We start from the raw sequence: 24,669 nt of genomic DNA on the forward strand, positions 1-24,669 counted from the left end.
TCTGCCTGCACCCTTCAGCCCCGGCAGCTGCCTGCCCACGGCTCCTGCTGCTTCCCACCACTGACACCTTCCATCTGGCACCTCATTTCCAAAGAGGCACGTCCCTGGGCTGCTGCAGTGCTAAGTGTAAACTTAGTTTGAGATGAAAGCAATTAAACAAGCATGGATTGAGGCATGCAACCCTCCGGATACAAAATCAATGAAATCTGATAAATAATAATAATTGTGACAGCATAAGCTGAGGATGTGGAATAAAACCCACACTTCTCACTCAAGCTGTGATCCAGAGCCCACCACGATCAACGGAAAGGTCCACAGGGACCTCACCAAGCAGCCCCATCTCCTTCACCAGACTGTCAAACTTTTGGTCAGTGACGAGCTGTGGTATCTCATTGCATCACCACTTCATTCCTAATGGTTTGTCTTTAACAGAAAATCACAGTATGTGCAAGATACGTCATTCTTCAATGGTTGATTTCAAAGGTGATGGTGTTGAAAGATCCACGTGGAGGGATGTATTCACCCTGACAGCACGTGGAGGGATGTATTCACCCGTTCGTGCCCTGGCACCAGGACAAATGAAAGTCACACAGCAAAAACCCATGAGAAAGCAAATTAAGAGAAATCAAAGCCCTGAGAGGCTTTCCTTTGGCATATGCAAATGTTTGAGGAAGGATAGTCAGCAATCAAGGAAATCTTTCTTTTAAAAGTGAATCACCAAATCCTGCTCAGCGTGAAGCACATACAGATGCGCCATAGGCAAACCCTGGTGAGCTCACCCAGCCAGGTCACCAAACGGGCCTTTTTGGGAAGAGACAAGGAGTCTCCTCCTCCTCTGCAGCTCCTCATTGTGCTGGTGCCCGATGAAAGGCACAGCACCCATCGGACTGACGCAAGGCTCCGGTGATGCCAGCGTGCTGCCAGAGGTCTTGACCAGGGTCCTGCTGTGATAGGGATGTAACCAAAGCAGTAACTGGGTTTTCCTTGAGGACACGAGGACCTTATTCCATAATAACAAAATCCTGTCAAAGAGCCTCTTCTGCAGCTAACGCCTTCCCTGTGACACCTCTGTAGCATCATTAGAAATTGCCCAAGTTGGGAACAGCCAGCCCTCCGGCCATCCCAGCTGCTGAAGCTTGGCCATGTCCGCGGGCAGGAAAGGGGGAGCTGGAGAGTGTTGGGCTGTCCCATGGGAATCGGAGGTGCTGAGAAGAGGTTTGTGCAAGCCCAAATGGTTCAGACCTAGAAGCAAAGTCTTGACCCTAACAGCAATAAGAGCTGCTCAGAGCCAGGGGAGAGCACACAGCACCCTGGCTGTGCTCCTGCCACCACAGCTGGCAGCAGTTTCGGTACACCTTGCTCAGCTTAGCTGATTCCTAGAGCAAAATGCACCAAGTCAGAGGTCTACCCTCTAGTCTTACTCAAGCCTTATGGCTAATGAATGCAACAGTAGGACTTTATCTCTTGAAATATTAGGACTAGAGTGCTGCCAGGGACATAAACATCCGACTGCTCTGGCTTGTGCTAATAAGCAGCATTTACCTGGGCCCTGATGCCAGGAGTGCATAACACCTCCTGGCTGCAGGGAGAGATGACTTGGGCGGTCTGGGTTCATGTACTAACTCATTAGGCCTCTGCCACTGTTAAATACTACAGCGATACATGTATTAACACCTTGTGGGAAAACACAGTGGAAAAGGGATTTAGAGCATGCAGAACCAGTGGGTACCAGCAAGGTGTGTGCAGTCACTGGTGGCTAAAAGAGCCCCAAATGGGTGAAAACAGACCAGAGCTATATATGTAATGTGCAGTAAAAATGGTCTCAGGGACAAGCTGGGCTGATTTAGTATCACTCAGGTCTAAACTTTGGTCTCTCTGGCATGCCAGGAACGATGCATTACTTCTGGAATACTAGGAGTGACAGTATCTGCTATGGAAGGGCACCATGGTGAATTCAGAAAGTTTTGCCAACAAGAAACATATAATTCCTCAGAATTTTGACAGACTCAGAGCAGTTTCAAGCAGCGTTTATTTACAGTAATTGCAACAGATTTCCACAAAACTTACTACCGAGTGTCAGTAAATTACACTATACATACAAGAACCTTTTTCTATTCAGCAACCACATACCTTGCATAGAAAGTTTTCTTTTACTGATAAGGCAGAAAATACAATCTCAAAAGGAAATACAGATTTCTAAGGCCTGACATACCCACTAGAACCTATTCTTAGAAGCTTTTGTCACACTATGCACCTCGTTTTAGCCAGATCAATAAGCAGGAGCAGTCACATAGGACTGAGCCCAGATTTAGGAGCGCTGCTCTGCAGCATTAACTACACCAGAGTCGTTCCAGCAGGCACTCAGCACCCATGAATGTACATTCCCTATACAAAAATTTTATAATTTAAACAATACTTTTATTAAATGATCACAGCTTATGTCTGCTAGCAAGAGAAACCCTTTTAGATTTTCCCTTGCAGAGCGTCCTTTGATAGAAGTCAGCTAAGTGAGTGCTATGCTGATTTGATCAAACTCCATATTTCCATGCAAGAATTTGATCAAACTCCATATTTCCATGCAAGACTCTGCTGATGCATTCGCCAATGTACCTGGCTAACAAAACACTCAGTGTTTGACTGAACGCATCCTCAATCAGTGAGAAACTGCACTGATACAGCACATTATTTTCCCGTTCACCGCAGGTATGTGCAATGTACCAGCAGCTTCATTAGCCCCAGCCGTTGGTGGGTCATTAATGCCTTCTGCTCTCTAATGAGATTTCTCCATCCAGTCTAGTAGGATGTCCAGCTCGCCGAGGGATTTAATTGCTGCAGATGTGACATTCAGCTGAAATGATATAAAGGAACAAGTTGCAAGCAAAGATAGCGAGTACAATCCAAGGTAAAAAGAATCTGAATATCTGCATTAATTACTAGACTTAGTCATCAACTCACCCCTTCATAGTTCGCAAGTATTTGCTTAAATTTCTCAGTGGATTCCTCTCCACACAGGCACTTATTTTCCTCATGCTAGAAAAATAAGATAGAATTCATTATTTTTGGGTGTTCATTTTTAAAAATAAGAGATCAGTTTCTAATTATGCTGGAAATTACTGTATAGACTGAGACCTTGTTAAATTGTGGAAAAGACTGCCGGTCCTTAAATCAGACTTCAGCTAAGAACAGAGTTTACTTCGATAGACAGAGGGACAGGAAAAGTATTGTTCTTTGAGAACTAATATGGGAGTTTGCTGATGAGTGGGCAAGTATAAAAATTTCTCAGCAGACACACACACTTTTTGCATCAAGCTTCTTTGTATTCTTGTCAAAACCTTTTTTATAAATAAAGATTTTGTAACTTTATAAAATGCTTAGGTTTATTTATATACCAAGTACTAACAGACTAAACTAAACTGTAGCAATACCCAAGACTTACACACTGCTCAAGTTTCCTCTTCACACTGAGGAAGGAGTTGGCTATGCTGCTGATTTTTCGGTTGACATATGAATCCTCGGTCTTGCAGTGCTTGAAAACTTTGTCCACGTAGAAGTCGAAGAGGTGATGGGTGATGCAGCATCTATCTGAAGACTTAAGGAATAAATTTCATTTTTAAAATGTCTTCCAAAGTGCTATAAACCTGCAGTCACCAACCTTTCTACCTTCCTCTAGAAAAAAAACATCTCTAACACCAAGCACGGTAGCTGAGCACAGGGGGATGTTTTGACTCATAAAGCTTTTTCAGTGATGCTTGATATAAACTGATAATATATGTAGGAAATTATTTTAGACTGATCTTCCAGGAGACCTATCCTCAGCAAGTCTCATTGAGTCAACACAACAAATAGCTGATTTTGTAGCTGGGTATTAGATGCTGAGACCTGAAGCAGTGGCCCATGTCTAGTGCTTTAGAGTGTAAAAGAGAGCTGTAAAATACTTATTTATAATATATTTTACGTCCCAAGACCACATTCACCTGCTTTCAGATTCTCTGACAGCTTTCCACCCAAATCCTGATTTACCTCGCTATGTCTCCCCTGACGGAGGAGGTGGGAAGCCGCAGCTAAAGCTCCTGTAACTGGAGCATCACATGCCACAACAAAAAAAATAATCTCTGCCCACCATTTCTGGAAAGCCAGTCAGGGTGAAAGCCCTGTGCGCTGCAGTCTGCCGCAGGGGCAGGAACCGGCAGTAGGACACCCACCTCTTCTCGTATATGTGATCCGCATCACTTTATCCTCCCTGACCTGCTCAGTGTCTGTGTTTTGCAGGAACTTAGAAGAAGCCATGGTACTGAACAACTTCCCTAAACGCTCTCAGCTGGTACACCTCATGGCCGGTGTTAGGATGCTAGCTGGTCAAAATTATTCAGAGAAAAACTGGAGACACGCTAAGGACACCCACCTTAACCTTGTGCAGAGAATGTGGATAAGACAAGATGCTGAGGGTCCTGATGGGGTCTCTGGCTTGCTGCACGGGAGAAGACAGAGACGGTGAGGTACGTGCTGGCTCGGAGGGGCTTCGGGAGCAGCCGACTAAAGATCTTCCCCAGCTCCACAAGAGCCCAGAGCAATACTTACGATGTTGGCTTTAATTGCTGTGAAACCAGACCTAATCTCAGTCATGCTCATTGAAATCCTGCAGGGTCCAAAGTGGAAGATTTTGTTCCCAGCTGTCAGCATCAAACTCAACCAGCAGGACATGAAGAAGAGGCAGAGGAATAAGTGGGATCCCTTCATGCTACGGCAGGATGCAAGCATGGCCAGCTGCCTGGGAGACCTGTTCAAGGAAGACAATATTGCCTTGGTATCTTTCCTAAATAACACAGTTGTGGTGCTTATGAAAATATACATATTTATATAGCACTTGTACACATGTATTAAAAAAACCCCATGCTGACTAGTACCTCTTACCCATTTCTTTTTTACTGCCCATGTGCAAGAGAAAAAAATCAAATAAAACCAAATATTTAACAGAAGATCCAAAAAGAAAGAAAAAAAAATAAAATACCAGTAAAAGTTTGCATGTAAATAGAAAAAGTTCTTCTGAAAAATTTTGATCAGAAAATAAATACAGCTAAATTAAATTTTTAAAAGTCTACTGACTCAGAAGCAGCAGGAGGTAACTGTGACTGAAAGCAGCAGATCCCAAAGTCTGATCACAAAAGAAAATACTTTTCCTCAGAAATAGCTTACTTCAAACGCAAGTTCTGTTAGCACTGAAATTTACAGTTACTAATGAAAAAAAAAATTTCAGAGACACATTATAGAAATACAAGGAAATATGCATGAGCACATAGAGCAAAAGGATAAAATCAGTATTTTACCTTGTTCTTTGATGTGGGTTCACCTGTCTTGCTGACGTCTGACCTGAAGAGCTCCAAAGAACACGTTTTTATCCAGGTATCGGGAGGAAATAACTCTTGGATTAACTTTTGGGATTTTTCTTGCTTTTCCCAGCATGTATTTCCCTTTGTAATTTACTGAATTAATGAGCTAGTGAAAGGGACAACCTCTCTCACCCACAGGTGTTTCCCTAACCTATGGAGGCGGGAAATCTTGGCATTGCTGTGTCATTTTTCATTCGGGAAGAAGGACGCGACCAAAAGGAGGGACCATCATGGGGGTTACGTCCCCAAAATGCCAAGCTCGGGTGTTCCTCTCGGCACGGAGCCGCACTGGCCAGCCCCTCCTGGAGAGGGGCCGTTCCCGGCTCATCATGGAACCACTGGGATGTGGGAAGCCGAGCGGCATCACCCCCTCCGGGATGCCAGTGGTCCCAACGCCCCAAGGTGGGAGGGTTTCTGGCAATGGGACCTGGTGCGCTAGTAAAAGTAGCGTGACTCAGAAAGTTGGCAAGACCTTTCTCCATCACTGTCCTGGCACAGGGGGCCTTCACCCGCCGCGTACGGGGGACCCTGCTCTCGGGCTTGCTCCTCGGGTGGGTGGACACTTCTCTCCATCGGCACGTCCCTGGTGTTTGGAGACCAGAGGTGCACAGGTCCGAGAGGTCAGGCCTTTGGGATGACAGAGCTCCCACCGCGGTGCCAGAAGAAGTCACTTGGTTTTCAGGAGCACGGGTGACTTAGGTGATCCTTATGCACAGTCCAAAGCTATCACCCTGCAGAAGGACAGAAATTTCACCCAGACCTTTACAAGCCCATCAGCCCAGCGGCAGCAGGGAAGTTTTACCCACCAGCAAAGACTTTGACTGCAAAGTCTGTGATTACCCTGCTGCAAGCATTAGCTGCTGAGCAGAACTGATGCAGTCAAGGTCCTCGAGCACACCAGGCGTATTCTCATACCAACATTTCAGATCCAGGCAGTCCCCAGGGAACCAGGGTTTGCCAGCTGGGGCATGCTGTCACATGAATGCGGCAGTACTGGTGCAAAACCCAGGTGGTTCACCATGCTGTTGGCTCTGAGGCTGGTTTGGTTGTTTCTGTAACCCCTCTGGAGGTAGCTAAGTTCTGTCTACAAACAAAAACGAGCAGTTAAAAAACCTTCTTGGACTACCTGTACCCAGGAGGGAAAGTCAGATGGACTTAGAGGGCATGGAGGTGGCAAAGACACTCCTCTAATCCTACAGCCAACCTCCGGAGCCGGCACGATGCTCTGGGTGAGAGCAGCAGTCTGAGCCTGTGCCTGTTGCAAGGCAGGTAGATCTTGTGTGCCACTGCCTGTGGGCCAGGGCTGTTCTAGAAAGTTTTGCTGGGTGAGTAATTTATTGATAACCAAGCTCAATCTTGAGCATATATCCGTCATCGGGGAAGACTAGGCAAATAGATTTTATGCCCAGGCTAGTCATAGTATTGCATACAGTATTGCTGAAACTACCTCAAATGCACCAAACATGCCTCCCTCATCCCCGTGCCTCCACACCGTAAAACAGCCAAAAGGCAGGTCCAAATCTGCAGCAGGTTGCACTTGCCCTTGCTGAGGTGCTGGAGGGTTCCTCAGCAGCGCAAGGTTGTTAATCTCTGCCTTCCTCCCCCAATTCCCAGCTGCTGCCTGTAATTGCAGCAAAAGTTTTGCCTGGAGCAGAGGAAGCGGCACCAGCAGCGTTCCCAGGCAGCCCGGCGCACACCCAGCTTTGGTGAGGAAACGAGGGAAGAGACAATGAGTTCTTACTTAATTATGTAAATTGCAGATGAGAAGAAGGGATTTCTATTTTTTTTTTTTTTTTCCTTTTGGTAACTGAACTGATGCTCAAGACAGGTCAGCCAAATGCCAGCAGGCAAGAAACAGTCATGGGTTAAAAATTACCAACCAGGCTGGTGGAAGAAAGATGCTGGGGTGATACAGGAACAGGAGAGAAATGTTATATTGTTGGAGTCCAGGGTCTTGCTCCATTACAGACCTCTGCAGGGTCCTGGGCCGGTGTCCCTTGGCCTCTCCATCCCGTGACTGACCATTTGCAAAGCGGAGGCAATAGCATGACCCTCGCCGCAAGGGCAAGGAGGAGAATGACCACATCAGAGAGGGGGGAGACAATCCAGATAGGTTTTCATTTTTGAAGTATGTGTGCAATGATGCCAATTGATTACGCCAGGTGCTGGACCTGGGAGAGGTCCAAAACCTCGCTTTTTGGAGCAGATGGGATGGCATCAGCGGGGATCTCAGCGCGTGTTGGACCAAGTCCTGAGGGAAGGAAATCACCCAGGCTTGGCTTTCCCCTAGCAGCCTGACTAAGGGAGGCTGTCATCTACCTGCCAGCTACGACCACATGAAAATATCCTCAATAAAACAGCAAGCCATTTCTCATATGCTCTGGGAAGGAAGAGGAAAAGGAGAAATAGGGATTTCTGAGTGATGCTGCAGATGAGCTCAGATAGTAAAATGGGAACTGATTCCCCCAGGCACTCTCAGAATAATTAAGCCTTTTGCGTACAGCAGCGCTGGGGAGCGTGCTGGGAGCGGGGAAGTGGTCCTTGCCCCGGGAACCCTTCCAGGCAACTCCCCGCTAACGGGGGAGGGCTCCTCCCTTGGAATTTTATGGAAGGCACATTGTGACAGGGCACACTACAAGTAGTTACCACCCAAATAACAAGCAAAGGCAGCATCGGGGGTTGTTAGCCAGCTGCCATCATGCTAGGGAATTAAAAACTAAGCCCCGTGTATCATTAGCTTGTCTGAGAAATCATTTACACAAAGTCCGTGGTGAGCAGCACAGCTCCTGCACGTCTCACATCTGCAGCGATGCGACTGGAAAAGGCACAAAAGGGGCCAGCAGCCCAGTGGGGCCAAAGGGAACGTTCCCGGTGCAGCCTGGAAAACAAACGTCGGAGCAGATTCTTGGACCTCTCCAGCTCTCGGCAGCTCCGACCGCTGCCAGGACCGATGATGCTCAGCCTCACCCTGCCAAGCAGGCAGCAGCATCCCCATCACATCACCGTGCAGAGCTGGCATCGCTGCTGTGGTAATGGAAACATCTCCAAAACAGCAGAAAGCACCAGCCTGCTGCAGACAAATGGCTTGTTGAAATGACTAACACAGCAGACGTTCCTGGAGAGCCTGGGAGCATGACGGGAGACAAAACACCTACTCACCGACAGCGGTTACATCAGGAAACTCAGCAGCAGTTCCCAGCCCGCTCCAGCGTTGGGGCTGGAGAGCCATGCCCTGTGCACGCCACTTACCGTGAGTTACTGCAGTCCTGCTCGGTGTGATCCACTGCTGACCCAACTCCACATTTATTCACTTCAAATATCCAAAAGCTTTTGTTTTTATCCTAAAAAAAAATCCTTAAAAAAAAAATCAAGCTGTTCAGATCTGAAGGAGCCATGCTGTCAAGAACTGACCACACGCACACATTAACAGTAGGTTTCCAGTAAAGTGTTTCAGAGTGATAAGGTACCAGTTTCAATAGTGCATTTCAATGTAACTGCATGCTATAAGATCTGATAATACTTTACAGACCATTCTTGGTTTGCCATTCTTTGTCATTACTCATATTTCACTGCAGCTTCAGGTATACCAGCATTTCAGATATGAGGTTGATAATGGTTTGTACACAGATCCACAGAACTAGACAACGTGAATGATAGAAATGTCTCCAGTAATTTTAATACAAGAACAATCAAGACTTAATAACAAAGTCCAGCAACAATAGCAGAACTCAGGAACTCTTGCTGACATCCATCAGGAAAAGATCTGCAAAAATTAACTCGGCCGCGTGAAACAAAAATGCTTGTAGAATTTTACATCTCTCCTGGTAATACTGTAGCTCACCAAAACCCCTGCCAAAGGAACATAATTCTGTTTCCACAGGCAGAAGAAAATGTTTCCACTTGGGTTTTATGCACTAGAGTAATTTCTTACATACCTGCAGTGGTGTACATTGTCAGACAGCCCTACCCTAATCATAGCTGGGCGCTAATGGGAAGTTCGACTGCAGCAGTGGTGCTATGCTGCAGCTCTGAGTAGTTCTCAGCGCCTTAAAAGTCAGAGGTTTTATTGTCAAGCAATCACCTGGCCCTCCGATCCAGATCCCATTTCAAATCTCATTTGAACAAGTGCTAATCTGGCACAGTCCTCTTGAAACCCAGGGATTCACAGCAGCACCCAGATGGGTGTCACCCACCCTGTCGTCACTATTTCCATTAGCTTCTGCACCAATGCGCTTTGCTCTTCGTGATGGAAACGTGCTCCACAGCTGTCAGTGCCCTCTCCCAGTCTCAAAAAAATCTGGCTGCTCTTCTCCCTCTTAATTAGTGTAGTTCATTATCAACAGAAACCAGGGACGAGCAGGCTCGCCAGCCCTGCCACTCGCTCAGCCCCAGCTCTGTGGTGCTGCTGACAAAAGTAAAAAAATTGTTTTTCTCGGTAAACTCGACAAATGACTCAGAAAAAACTGCAAGGAGTTATGGGCTGATAGGTGTGGTACATTGTGTGCCCTCTTCTCGCTCACGTTTCTAACCATAACCACTTGAACAATTCTGAAAATCAAACACTGACTACTGCCTTTTAAGGAGCAACAGGCTAAGCACGGCTCAGCTTAATGAAATGCAACTTTCATTCAGTCAGGCTCAAAAGATCTCTGAAGCCAGGGGAGCAAAACTTCAGGCTCTTTTCCAGGATCTCTTCCCGAGCAGCTCACGGTGCACGGGGCTCTCAGCAGCTTTAGGACCCCCCTTCGTGGGCAGAGCGGCTACTTTCCCAGCACTGAGGGGCTGAGGGACTTTGGGAGAGCCTGGCAGAATGTCCCCCACCCTATGACAATATCTGAATCATCCTGGTTTAGGGCATTGCCCATGCCTGTCCCTCTGGGGCTGTTTCTGCTGTTTCTTGTTACCTACAGACCAGCCCAGGACGTCCCCAGGTGCAAGCCTCATCAGAAATGGGAGAGAGCCATCTCCCCAGGGATCATCACCCCGGTTGCTGTGGGTGGCCCTGGGCTCATCCCGTCCTCGCTGGATGTCCTCGGCCGGGTCATGGTCAGCTCCCGGCTGTGCAGGGCTGCACGTCACAGAAAATGACATTGCCTCAGCCACCGCCTTCACGGAGCAGATGTGACACTCATCTGCATGACTCACCAATGGCAGTGTTGCTGCCAAGCCGGGATTTCACCAAAGAGGGTAAAGAAAAATGAAAAAAGAGTGCTTTTTTTTTTTTTTTTTTTTCCCCTCGAAGATTCACCTTTGTGGAAGGGGAAAAGCGTGGTGGAGGATCTTGTACACCGACATATCTGTTCTGCAGAAAACCATTAATTTAGTCACCAGGTTGGGGGGTGTTGAAGGTTAGACACTTGCTTCTCCTGTTTTGATAAAATATGAACTCATATTTTGGTTATCATAAATGGCATCTTCCCCAAAGGGAAATGCATATTTCAGGTCTTTACAGTTTACTAATACAGCTAAAGAGCAGCTCCTGCTAGCTTTTCTTCAACTGTCCAGCCCTTGGGTTTCAGCAGCCACTTCTGTGCCCGGGGCTTCCTCTGCAACGTGCGTGTTCAGAAAGTGAGTCCAGCCAAAGTGCCACGGTGCTGAAAATCAGGCAAGTGCACGAGCTGTGTGTGATGCTAGGGACCAGCCCAGGGGAGTTCAACACATTCCTGCTAAAATCAGGAGAACTGGCTAGAGAATCAAATTGCTTTTGGGAAATTTTCACCCCCAAACTGCAATAGCTCAGGAGTTATCCAAAAGGTTTAGCAGCCCACTGCTTGGGTACACGTCATTCGTTTGTGATCGTTTCAGCAAGATTACCCAGTCAGAGAATGAATTTTGATGGGGTTTTTTTTCCCCACCATGTTGAGGAAATTGGCTATTTCAGCACAAATTGGGGTATAGTTGCCTGAAAAGCACTGCCCTGCCATTGAAGATGAAGAGAATTGTCCACAAGAGAATGATGCAAAGCCCAGCACCTGTGCCAAGCTTTGCACTGGTCTTCAAATGTGCATATATTTCAAAGACTCAAATCTGCCAACGAGATTAAACACAGGCTTAATGAATGAGGCTTTTTCAGTTTCCAGGAGGTTTCAGAAGATTTTTGATGTGGGCATCTGACATATTAGCAATTGGGCTTCTCTAAGCAAATATAATGCCAATGTATAGAAAATGCTGAAGTACAGTCAAGATTGTGGGCTGCCTGAGAAGCACCCCTGGTGGCCTGCGAGGCTGTGCGCTGCTGGGAGGACCAATATTTCACACAGAAATGAAACCTTCTTGAAAGGTCTTTCTGAGGGAGAGAGCTGTGATCAGTGAATATGAAAAATGATCTAAGCAAGTCAGACTTCTAGTTTCAAAAACCACAAGAAGCCCCCATGCACATCTTCCCTGAAGAATTTAGATTTGTTTACTACGCTTGCTTCTAATTTTAAACTTTTTTCTCTCTTGCAATTAGCACTACCATTATAATTTGCATTACCAGCCATCACGATGCTTCACTTGTTCCTGCACTCCTGGGGTCTCCTGTGGACACTGGGTTATGCTGTTGATAGAGCAAGTTTGCACCTTGGAAAGTGGGCAATCTAAAAGAGACAGGAGACAGAGAACCCAAGAGGAGACAAAAATAAAATTAGCCAAAATTGAAGAAAATAGCTCATTCCAAGGTCAGGGATTTTCCATCGTGAGCCTGGGGTTCCCCAGCTGAAGCCCATGGATGCTCCCATGACTCACAGAAGAGCTTGTGCTGGCAGTTCTGGGGTGCTGTTCCCCACCAACGGGCTCTTCTTCGGAAAAGGCTTGTTAATGTTCAGAAAACCAAAGCTGAAGTCAGTTCTTTACTTTGAAAATTCAAATGGACAGTCACAGAAAATGGCATCAGCTATCCGGCGCTTTCTGCAGCGCATATTAAAGAGAAAGATAAACACACAGAATAGAGCATTAGCCTGTGCGCAGATTTACCAGGGCTAAGCATCTGCACTCCTAGGTAAGCAATAGCAAAGACTTTAACATACCCGAGGCACAGCTAAGCAAGCTCACTGCTAGGCAGAGGGGCTGTTTCTTGTTGAAATACCAAACCAGCCCCCCCTTCCTCCTCCAAAGCTTCCAGCAGAGCTTTGAACGGCGCGGCTTTTCAAATAATCACAGGGATGCCCAGGAGAGAAGAGAAACATCCATCACATACACTGACGCTGTCGCTGCCACCGAGACCAACACTGGGCTCCAGGCAGCAGCACGGCAGATACCAGACCACGGTCTGCTGAAATGCGTGGACCTATCCACCAGCTCTCCTGTTCCTCCCATCCTTATTTTTGGAAGAACTGAAAACTGATGTGATAGCAAAAGTCGCGCAGGGCATTTTTTTAGAAATTTGGGCTTGGCCTGGGATTTGAGCAAGCAATCGAGCCGGCTGTCCCACACGGCACCTGGGTTTGCCTGGGAGGGTAAAATGTGCTGATGGTGCAGGCAATAAATGATGCCTAATAGAGGAGAAACTGAGTGCTCACTGCTATCAGCTCAATTTTTGAATTATCTGGGGAGCAAATGAATCACTCCAATAGCCAGTCAGAGCTGTCATAGATTTAGCTTTCACCAAAACTGAAACTTATGTTTCAGTAAATTAGCTGTGGATTCGGTACATAACCCAGCTCTTAAACACAGGTTTCGGTTTTGGCTGGGTTAATATTGCCTTGAGTACATATTAACTCAGGACTTGAATCAGTCTCAATTTCACAACCGTGAGGGGCCAAAGCTGGTTTCGTTGGTGCTGGGTGCACGCGAACCCGCATGGAGGTACGCCAACAGTGGGCAGGGAGGAGAGCTCTGCCTGCTCCGGCCCCGGTTTGAGGGCAGAGAGAGACGGGAGGGTTAAGGACAGCAAAAAGGGCTCTTGCTGGCAAGTCACAGCCGCTTGGCATCCCTCCTTCCTACCTTATTTGATAATGCACGTCCTGCAGAAATGAGCAAAAAGCAGGCAAATTGGCACCAAACCCCTGGGAGCAGGCACGAGGACAAGCCCCCATTGGAAAGTCTCCTGTGCTGTTTTCCCTGTTTGCAAAACTCCTTCCATCCAGGCTGCCCTGGCAGAGGTGCATCCCTCCCCACGCTGGAGCTGCTCACGCAGAACGGTGGGCTAACGAACGAAGCTACAGCTCGCCTAACGAGCAACAAGGCAGAGCTCAGGCACGACAAACGCTGTCCCAAGCAAATGGCCCAGGGAGCAAAACCATTGGGGCACCAGAGGAGGGTTTAGGAGGTGAAAGCTGCCCCCGTGAGCTGTACCCGCGGGGTAAGAGCACCATCGTCCCCAGACTGATGGGGATGATTCCTTCTTTGAGCTCTGCAGGGTGCCTGGGGGAGATGGAAGGGGAGAGTGCTGCCTCCTGTTCAGTTCAGGGTGCTCTCCCACAGACCCACCGCTGCTGCGAACACACCATGGAACGGGGTCGGGCACAGCACCGGATTCCCCACGGACACAGTTTCGGCCCCGGGATGAGCAGGAGCCGCCACACCGGCTGCCCCGGGGTTCCGCCAGCCCCCCCAGGACTCACCCCCCCTTCACAAGGTGTATACTGGGACCTGCACGTCCCAAAAGCACCAAAGGGTTTGTCCCACCCCGAGCCGACGGCAGCTTCACACCGTCCTCGGCGCTGGGAGACCCCCCTCTTTCACCATCCATTGCAGCCACCGTTCGCTTCTAGGTCAAAATCCTTGGAAAATCATGCTATGAGGCAAGGTTAATTTTTCCAGAGGTTTATCCTGCTATCAACCCCCACCCCATATGGTTCTGCCCCAATCCCAGCACACACAGGGAGCAGCGGTTTGGCCGCGGGACACCAGTCTTCCCACCGCAGCCCGGCTCGCAGCGCTCTGCTAACCAAAGTGTCCACTGGTCTTGGTGGAAAACAAGACTCGGTCGTTTGCAGCACATTTCCCCGCTGCACAAAGCGACGGGCAAAACCCCTTCTAGCCATAAATATAAATCAGGGGCATTGCAAGGATTGCAGCTCTTACATTTGACTTTATGTGTTCAGCAAACGCGCTGCCAGACTCTTCCAAGGAGTAGGCGATGAATTGCCAATCTCTCCTTTCCCGACAGGCAGGGGACAGCTAGCAGAGGAAGTTTGCTTCAGATAATTTTTCTTCTTCTTTTTTTTCCTTTTATTTTAAGCACCATTTTCAGCGAGAGGGGTTTTCCACCATTCAGATTCATCTTCCACTTCTTAGTTACAGCCCTCAAAAGCTACATGGAACACAATAACCAAAAAGGGACAGAAGTCCCTGATCCTGTTACCAAAGTAAACCTTCCTCAGACTTCCACAAAAAGATAAATCCTGGGCAAATTGCCAAAGAAGTGCAGTGAGACCAGCGCTGAGCAGAAGCGGAGCAGACACCCCAGCTCCCATGGAGGGAAGCAGGTCTTACCCCTGGGACCAATGTGATTTCAGTAATAGCTTTTCAAATGCTGAGCTCTACTGCTTTCATAACTCAAGTTCACATTTTCTGTGGGTCTCTGTAACTAAGATACCTCATGGGAGAAACAGCCAGGTTACATCACCCATTCTCTCTGTAAAAAAACAAAAAAAAAAAAAAAAAGAGAGAGACAACAGAAGGGGGATCTGAACACATGGAGGTAGAAAGTTATAAACAAAATATTTAAAATGCCCCAAGCCTCTGAAAAGCACATCTGATGGATCATTTCTTAATCAAAAAATCTCTGCTTACATAGGTGAGGTCCAGCTAAGGTTATTCTTCCTCCCCCTACCCATGGCACAGCTGGACACGCACCCTGTGCTGAGGCTGTTAATTAGAAATTCCTCAACTTAAAATAAACAAATTCAACAGGACAAAAAAAACCCTACCAATTCTGTTTTATTGCGTTTTTCTCTGAAAGGGCAGCAGTATCAGCAGCCTCCAGGCTGATTATTCTGGGAATCCACATGATGAAACTTGTTCCTTTTGCCCTGGCTTCTCAGAGGGGCCTCCGAAATGTCAGATTTGAATACAGCCTTGCACGGCCATCGCTATTTCTTTTCTGGTTGAGTAACGCGTTGGTTCAGAGCCCAGGCTTCAGCCTGTACGGAACGGCTCGCAGGAGAGTCCCAGGGGCCGTGGCGTTATCACACTAATGATTTCGGAGCAGAAAGCCACAGTGGGGACGCGTGGGAAATCCCCCAGCGGCACCGGTGATGCTGCAGCATCCCTTGCGGCACCGGGGTTGATCCGCCATCACGTGCCATCACGTGCAGCATCGCCAGCTGTGGCACGTGTTTTTCTGTGAGTTGGGGGGTGGAAGAGAAAGCCCGGGATTTCTCAAGCCGCAGTGTAAACTGCTTGGCACCGTGCAAAAAATACATTCCAAAATTCCGCTGCGTGAGTGACCCAGCCTGACGTTTGGCTTCAGGCCGAGGGCCTGATGCTGCTGTGGAAACTGAGTGAGGTTGCCTCCATAATTCACCCCGACGGTCGTGTTACGTTTCTGAGCAGCTGGTTTGCATTATCTGATTTCTCAAACCATGATAACTAGTTTCTGTCTTATGACCATTCATAACTATAAAGAGTTTGTATTTGTTACATCGGTCAGCACGTTGATGCTAAATCATGACAAAGACAATACTCTCCAGAAGATCCACACCCCAATAATACCAAAACTAGAAAAAAGAAACTCATCAAAACAGCACTTGTGAAATGACTTGTTCAAGACAGGAGTTACTCAAAATTGCCTCTGTAGGATGCTCAAAAAAAGGCAGTGCAAGAAATATTTGGGTAAGTCAAAACGGACCATATATTCATGGGGTTTTTGCATACTTTTACATTCTTAACTTACCTGCAAACAAACTTGTCTGAGAAAGCCTCGTTCATCCTCCCTGCTCACTTGGAATATGGACTCCCTGAAACGCCAGTGCTGAGATCTCATTGGTTTCTATAAGGACCGAAACAGGACAGGGCTGTGAGCATCAGAAAATCCCTGCCAACAACTTATTTCAGGAGAAAAGAAAAGAAATGAAAGGTAATAACACCTCCATTTGTAACTGCTGCCTTGCGGAGCAGGAAACAGCCTCGCGTGGACGAGGGCAGCATCGCTCTCCTGGCAGGGGGCCTGATGCTGCTTCAATGGGCTCGTTAGAAGAACCAGCAACAAGAGGACATTGTAGCAGCACCAGCTTCACCCACCACTCCGTGCACCCCTCGCAGAGTGGCTTAAAATGGCAAAGTACATGCAACCTGGGGGAAAAAAGCAGAGCTCGCTCTTCTAGGTTGGCAGAGGGCACCCTGAAATCCCAGCGCAGGATATTGAATAGGGATGTTATTCTCTGTCTGCCTTATAGACTGCAGCAGGCTTCCAAATATTGGGAGTTTTATGTATGCAATTAAAAAAAGTGCAAATATTTCTCAGCTAAGTTAATCACCAAAACACTGAATCTACAGATGAGAGGAAGTCTCCATTACTTGATGCTTTTAGGTGATGACTGCAGCTTGATTTAGATCAAATGGAAGTTCTGGGACTGCTAAGAACTTCTTATGTAAGGCTCTCTCTATGTCATATGAGAAGTCACATCAGAGGTCACAATAACGTCTTCTATTCATGATTAGTAACCTGTTAGTAAGTGTTTCTGGACACTTAGACGTTACAAGACAAAACAATGACATTGGTTAAATTTCCAAAAAGTAATTTGGGATTTACCTGTTGAGGTCAATATGAGTCACATTGCGAATTCTGACAAGGGTGCTACAAGGGTGCTAGGAAGCAGGTTTCCAGAAGTGAAAAATCCAACGTCATGCCTTGCCAGCAAAAAAAATTATTGAAAAAAAAAAAAAAAAAGGCAGTCCACTTTATGCTTCACCCATCAGGAACTGTTAGTCATCAGCGATGAGGCTGCTGAGAGAACAAAGACCAATTGCTTCAAAACTGCTCTTCACACAAGGTGAGCAAAAGGCCACCAAGTCACTGCTTCCCCCAGAGCGTCACTGACAGCAGATCTCCCAAACCTGAAGGGATGAGAAATGGGGAATTTTTAAAAAGGAAAGAAAGAAACACAGTATTATGATAGCCTGGAACTAGGGGATCCTTCAAGCTATATCTAGAATAGATAGTGCATAAAATACACAGTGTTCCTTTGTCCAAAAGCAATGACAGAGACCAAGAAGGCAAAAAAATGTAAAAACCACCCACACGAAAGCTTGCCAACATAAGAAAAGCTACACACATAGGCAGCCCCTCTAATAAGAGGCGTGAGATGCCACCCTGCTCCAGAGGACGAGACCTCCGAAGACCACCGAGCCCAAGCCCTGCCTGTGCAGGGTCAGCCAGCGCAGGTTGCCCACGATCCCACCCAGGACAAACCTTTCCACATGCCACGCTGTGGGGGAAAAACCATTTGCCTAAATGCCTCTGTTTTACCACAGAAATGCAATTCTGCTGTCCTGCCGAGTATTTCTTGTGAACATGCAGCTCTTAGAAGTTTGTGGGAGGTGGGGTAAAAGTGTATGAATGGCTTTTGAGTAACACTCTTTCCTTCCTGAAACGATCTTCTTGGCAAACATGAAAGTTGCTTCCTAAAGGTTTAGAAATACACCCACGTCCCCCGGACACTCTTTAGGAAAAGGTGCTTTATTCATTCATGCAACCACTTCGTAGTACTGCAGAGTCAATGCATTTCCACAGCAGTAAGCAAGAGTGAGTCAGAGCGAAACTGCACTGTCAAGATCTCTGACACGGCAAAGGAAATACAGGTAAACACAGCAGAGTATCATCCGTGCGCAGGCCAGAGTTTCCTTTGTGGAATGGACACATCTGGCTTACGCTCGTATCAAAAAAAAATACAAACCAGGTTCCAAAACAGAGAGGAGGGAATTGCACAAGACTGAGAACCGCTCTGCACGCTCTGGTGTCAAGCCAAAATGACTTAATGGGGACCCACAGGTTGCTCAAAATAAGAGAAGTTTGGAAACGAGCGCTCAGCTCCTCGGCAGAAAGAAAGGAGGCTTCCCGGTGCCGTGCCGCTGCCACACCGGCTCCCGCTGATGGCGGAGGAGATTCCCTCGTGCCCAAAAAGCCTTTGTTAGCATCCCACAAAAATACCAGCACCCAAACCTACAGCTGAGGCTGAGAGTGACCCCTCTGCTGCAGGGGACCCGATGTGCAGAGCAGTGCCCGGGGCTGCATCCTTCACCAAAGGGAGCGGGGGGCTTTGGTCGAGGGCCAGGCTGCCCACGGACCCTCCGCAGGGCACTGACTCCTGACAGCATCGCACCCACTGACCGTACCACATTGGTTTTGATGCCCCGATGAAACTTAAGCAGCCGTCCAGGTCTTGGCAGTGAAGCTTTATCAACCCATGGCAGATTTGAGCTAATCCAAAACAAGCAAAAAAAAATCTCCCAGGGTGGGAGCCAAGGGGGAAGCGGGGAAAGGTGGGATGCTACCAGTGGAAATGGGTTGGGTTTAAAATTACTCGGTTTTGTCTAAGCCATCTGCTGCTGCTCACTCTTCTCCTTTCTGATAGCTTCTGTTGGCGGCTGTGTTAGAGCAGGGGAAGAAAAATGGGTCACCAAATATGACACACACTGTCATTCAGATAAACTAGTGTTCCTGCAGTGATTCACCAGGAGCAGGCTTCCTCATCTCCTCTGGAAGAGGCAACATCAACAACAAAAGGAAAACAAATCAGAACACAAAATCCCACGTTGTCTCCACCTCAAACCCTTCAATTACGAATGTTTCATCCCCTTTACTCTGACTCATACATACGTATACCAAACATTCCTCTCTTTTGCTCCTAGAAACAAAAAAAATCTAAACATAGGGTAACAATACTTTGCATTTTTCCAGCATTTTTTTTGCAACAAGGTCCTTCACAGAGGTTCACAAATTCTACTTAAAAGAAGTTCAATGCGGTGAAGGAAATGAGAATTTAAGTGATTTGTCCAAAGCAATGTATTGAAGGCAGGCTGGGAAGAATGCACTATTTCAAAATAACACGGGAGCTTTCAAAGAAATCCCTCTGATTTCCGAAAGGCCAACTTCATCTCCACTTTCTCTTTCTCAGACAACAGATTCTCAAATTCCTCAGTGCAATCTTTATCACAAGGAAGCAAGGGTGTGTGTACTGATATATATACAAAGAGAGCATGAAAGAGAGGAAAGCGGAAAACGATACACGTCAGAGGAATTATCTTCAGCTCTGAAATGGTAATTTTATCAGAGCTGGGACAATAACTCTCAGTTAAGACAGTACACCCAGTTCATAGAGCCAGCACTGGGTTGCTTGGATGGGGATCGCATCCATTTCTAGGAAACGAAATCAGATTAAAAAGCCAGAAACGTGAGTTCATGACCTGCTTATACACTTTAACACCACACACCGATGTTAAACCAGTGGTCCCCATGGCACAAACCCTGCTCCCACCCAGCGGCTGTGGGTAAGCGGCCAGGCAGCCGTGCACGAGCCCGGAGGGACCCGAGCAGCAGCACAGCCCAGCCGGGCTGGGCTCCTCCACCGCATCCCGGCACATCACAGCACTAATCCCGTTGGCAGTCAGGCACAACACCGGCCAAAGTCTGGGAGCACAGCCTTTGAGTTTGCTGAAGGCAGTGAAAATTCACATTGACTTCAACAGGTGTATGCGTTAACTGAAAAAAAAAATTTAAAATTAAGATTTAAGATTATTATCTGTATTTGCAGTAGAGCATTAGAATGCCAAGGAAGGTGACAATGTATTTGTGCAGGTTCATTAAAAGCAACGCTGCTGAATTTTGCATGGTGCTGGGGATCCTAAGTGCAGGTTTGATATGGAGGTTTAAAAATAGAAACACTTTTTTTCCCCTAACAATAGGCATTCATCTAAAAATAAAAAGCAACTGTGAGAATACAGAAGTAACCTCACACAGCACCTTTTCTTCTTCGCATTATATCTGAAGCTTTCCTCTTTAGCCACATTTAAATTTACAAGAAGCAAGCAATGACAAAAAAAATGCAGAGTCTAAGCACAAAAGATTTGATGGGGTGTGAGGAGAGGAGGGGGGTCAAGAGAACAGGAAACCAAGTTGACGGGAAACCCAAGTGACATTTGGGTTTAATGAATGACTTAAAACCCCAATATTGCTCGCCAGGAAATGGGGAGAGGAAATTGAGCGATGTTTTGAGAGTATAAATTAGGGGCTCCATCAAGGTGAAGGCTGCAGATCTGCTTTTTACCCTCCTGTGAAATTCAGCCGAGGGCTGGACCGAGAGGCGAGCAGCTCCCTTCCGCAGCATGCAAACCTGCTCAGCCCTGGTCTTGCTGCTCCTGGCTGCCAGCGCCCTGCCTGCCCGGTGCTCGCCTGCCCACCCCAGCTGCCTCCACTTCTCGGAGCTCCTGCCTGCAAAGCTCAAGGAGCTGAGGATCAAGTTTGAGGAAATTAAGGATTATTTTGTAAGTATAAGCCTGCTCGTCTCTTCTTCTCGTTTTGGTCTTTTTTTTTTTTTGCAATGTTCAGTGATTTGGATGAGGGGGAAGACAGCTTCCTCCTGGCAGAAACGATTTGGTCGTGCATTGTGTAACGGGCCGATGGGGGTGAGCAAGAGAAGTTCAGTTTCATTGCACGCTGAGAGACAACATGCGAGGCTTTTCTTCCTAGTTTTAGTTACAATGAACTCGAGAGATTTCATAATGAATCTTTGTGCACCTTACTAGTCAGACTTCCTCCTAAATGTTGCAGACCAAATTATTCACCGAATTAATCGGAAGGAAATAGTCCTTTCTTCAGGGCAACGAGGTCCGGCCTCACTGAAGTCAATGCTAGGTGGAAAGGGAAATCTTTTGCTACAGACTTTTTCTTTGAAAGAACCACAAAAGCCTGAAAACGGTATTTTATGACTGGTGAAACGCTACAGTAACTAGCACTTGCTTTGGTGCCTATAAAAGATCACTGCTCTGCATCACAGCTAAAGGGAGCCTCAGGGTTGCTGAGAAAGCAGGACAAGATGTGGCCAGAGCATTTGTCATTGCATCAGTACCGATAGAGATGGTTGGTCGCATCTTTGTTACTATTTTAATTGTTGTCAGTGTGTTTTAGCAAGAAAACAAGATAATTCTCCAGATTAAATCTCAAGCTAATGTGACGGCCATTTAAAGCTTGCTGTAAATCTCCCAGTTAACGTTGGGAAGGAATTTTTTTAACCTCTGAGGAAAGTTTTTAAGTACCTTGGTGCCATGGGGTGATGCTTTGGGTGGTGCCAGCTCACCCCACCGCAGCTCTCTGAGCTTCCAGAGCTGATGGTGCAACAGAGGCACCACAAGAACAAACACCCTCTGCAGATCGATCCCTTTTCCCCCACTGACTGGAGACTTAGGTAACAAAACCAGGGGGATTAACCCCTCCTGCCGGCGGGCAGCCAGGCTGGGCTGGATTACCTGGCTTCCAGGGGCTGCCGTAAATTTGACGCCTATCTGAAGAGCGGTGGGGTTTGCATCAGCACTCTCGCATAAACACCCTCTGCAGCTGAAGCGAGCGCGCAGCGCTGGCAGCCGGCGGGAGGAGTTTCACACTAACAAAATCGACGGTACTGAGGTTTGAGATTTCATTATCTTGCTGTCTTGACCTGATGGTCGTTGCACTGCAAGGTTACGGACCAAAGAACTGGGGACTCCTGTGTCCGGTGTTACTGTGCTATGCACACAGGAGTGCTGGGTGCTCCGAGCCTTCGCTTCAGGGAGACCGTAAACGCAAACAAGCAAACCAATCGTTTGGTAAGGCAAAGTGAAAAATAGTGTTGACTGCCTAAGTAAAGCTCATGTTTCCATTGCATCCTTTTGCAGCAATCAAAAGACGATGAACTTAGCATCCAGTTGCTCAGCTCCGAACTGCTGGATGAATTTAAGGTAAGAATTATATGAAGTCCCTTACCCTTCTTCATCCTTCGGCCAGTGTTTTGTAAGAAAGGAAGCAGATTGGAAATTGGGGCATTTCCTAATGTCACACAAGGACAGTTCTGCAGCCAAGCAGTAACACGTGTGTCTGCAGCAGGGCTGACGCGTGGTTCCCCTCCCCACGGCAGCTGCAGCCAGCGGTGCTGACATGCTGCATGCGCTCTGATCGCCACCGCGATTTTGATTTTTTTAAAAACACCCACGCACCTCGGTGCCGGTGGCCGGCCCCAACGCAGTTACCTCCTCTCGCCCCAGGGGAGCTTCGGCTGCCAGTCGGTGTCGGAGATGATGCAGTTCTACACGGAGGAGGTCCTGCCCAGCGCCATGAAGACCACCACGCACCACCGGCAGAGCATGGGCGACCTGGGCAACCTGCTGCTGAGCCTGAAGGCGACGATGAGGCGCTGTGTGAGTGGGGGCTCAGCATCACGGGGTGGGGGGGATGAAACCAATGGCCCGGTGAGGCAGGGCCAGTCCCAGACCAGTAGCAGGGTGGGGAGTGGGTGGTGGGTCTTCCCAGGAGCAGGGGGCAGGAGCGGGGGTGTCGGGATGGTGCAGAGGAGCAGGGGTCCTGGCAGGCAGGGGCTGGCAGAGCCCGTAAGGATGGGGTTTCTCCTAACCCCTGCTCTCCATCAGTTAAATCACGACGACTCGGAGGCTCCGGTCAGGGGCACCGCTTATTTACAGCCAGCCCCATCCAACAGAGTCTGGCCAAAGAGATAAGGGGAGGGAGGGTGGAGGGTCTGTCCCTTACCTGGGTGCCGGAGCAGCGTGGCTCTGCGACGAAACCTCCCGAAACGGCGACTGATACGGCCGTGACCCCATCAGCCGCCGCAGGCTGAGTCAGACAGGGCGAACCCTGCCCCGGGCAGGGAGAACCGCAGGGCTGCCCTCACCCGGGGCCGGTGGCAAGGGGCACGGGGCTGGGAAAGGGCTCGGGGTCCGGGCTCGGGTCACGTTGGGTTCCTTCTGTCGGTGCAAAAGTGGCTGCAGTTGGTGCCCCAGAGAGCCCCACGGCCGCACGTGGGGAAGGGGAAGGTGGAGAGCGGTGGGGCGGCAGTGACGAGGGGCAGGAGGAGGGGAGGGCGGCTGCCGCGCGCCCCGGGAAGGAAACCCGTGTGGTTGAAGCCGTTGCTCTTGTCTCTGCAGCACAGATTCTTTACGTGCGAGAAGAGGAGCAAAACCATAAAGCAGATAAAGGAGACGTTTGATAAGGTAAGGTCCCCGCTCGCATGGCTGCGCTGAGGTTGGGAGGAACCTCCCGTCTCGGGCGAGGCAGCAGGTTTTACTGCCGGCTTCAACTTAGGACAGAGAACAGAAGCCAAAAAAAGTCTTTAGTTGTATAAATACTTAAGGCAGAGAAATCCAGAGAGCGATGCTCAAAGGAGCAGCCAGCGGGTTCCGCTGAGGGGTTGGGCAGAGAAGCTGGAGATGTCGGTGGTGTCGGTGGGAGGAGAATACGCCTAGCGATTGTACGTCGCGTACATCGTCACATTCAGGCTTAAACAGAGCTGGCTTTCACCTGCAGATGAACGAGCACGGAATCTACAAGGCCATGGGAGAGTTTGACATTTTCATCAACTACATCGAAGAGTACTTGCTGATGAAGAGAAGGAAGTGAAAACGTCCAGGGGTCTGCATCTTCCACACAAAATCCTTCTATTTTTTCAGAAATCACTTTAGGCTGCAAGAGCTCACGAGAGATTAAGTTATCTTAGGGTTCAAGTCAAGAATTACAGATCAATAACTTCCAGCTTAGTATTGTATTTAAAAGTTATTTTTTTAAGAACTGAATTTAATATTTATTACTTCTAATACCTCAGTGTTTATGTTTACAGAATGTTTTGAAGAAAAGGGTGATGAGCTTACGAAATACTATTTATTGTTCAAAATTTTTATACTGTTTATGATAGTTCTGTTTTATTCATAGCTTCAAAACACCCAAAGAAGCACTCTCCTGGGGAGCAGATAATGAGCAGTGCTTATCCTGAGTGCAGTTTCACTGCGCACAGTGGCCTGATCAGGAGCAATTCCAGCTCTGAGTTCAGCAAAGTTTAATTTTAAGCAAATGAGCAATCTCCTCATGTTCTATCCCTCTATTTATGCAATCAAATAGTTTTATGCATAACAACCTCACTGCCTCTGTTTCTGCAGTTGGAATTAGGCGCTGAAATATTCAAAATTATGCCATGGCCTTGTACTGAGAAAAATAACCATAAATGTAACCAAGGACATTTTTTTTCTCCTGTGCATGCAAAGCAATGTGGAGGAGTACCTGCACTCCTGTGAACAACATGCGATCATGCCACAGCAATAGATCAGTTAACCCCACCTCTATACTTCAGCCTATATATTAGTCCAGATTAAAGAAAAAAAT

General features: G+C 47.7%; 2 protein-coding genes across 2 annotated transcripts; one reads left to right on the forward strand and one right to left on the reverse strand.

Moving 5' to 3' along the window:
• Positions 1-2,736: 2,736 nt before the first annotated feature.
• LOC142043922 (interleukin-20-like) lies at positions 2,737-4,758 on the reverse strand. Its single transcript, XM_075055741.1, has 5 exons — positions 4,579-4,758; positions 4,403-4,468; positions 3,437-3,589; positions 2,956-3,030; positions 2,737-2,848 (listed from the first exon to the last, which is right to left on the reverse strand). Exons 1-5 carry the CDS (start codon positions 4,756-4,758, stop codon positions 2,771-2,773), a joined length of 552 nt encoding a protein of 183 aa, XP_074911842.1. The 3' UTR covers positions 2,737-2,770.
• Positions 4,759-20,636: 15,878 nt separating this feature from the next.
• Positions 20,637-24,150, forward strand: IL10 (interleukin 10). The gene is made up of 5 exons (XM_075055092.1): positions 20,637-20,795; positions 22,182-22,244; positions 22,548-22,700; positions 23,442-23,507; positions 23,821-24,150. The coding sequence occupies exons 1-5, from the start codon at positions 20,637-20,639 to the stop codon at positions 23,911-23,913; spliced, it is 534 nt and encodes a 177-aa protein (XP_074911193.1). The 3' UTR covers positions 23,914-24,150.
• Positions 24,151-24,669: the final 519 nt, after the last annotated feature.

Source organism: Buteo buteo, chromosome 23, assembly GCF_964188355.1.
Source record: "Buteo buteo chromosome 23, bButBut1.hap1.1, whole genome shotgun sequence".
Taxonomy (NCBI): Eukaryota; Metazoa; Chordata; class Aves; order Accipitriformes; family Accipitridae; genus Buteo; species Buteo buteo.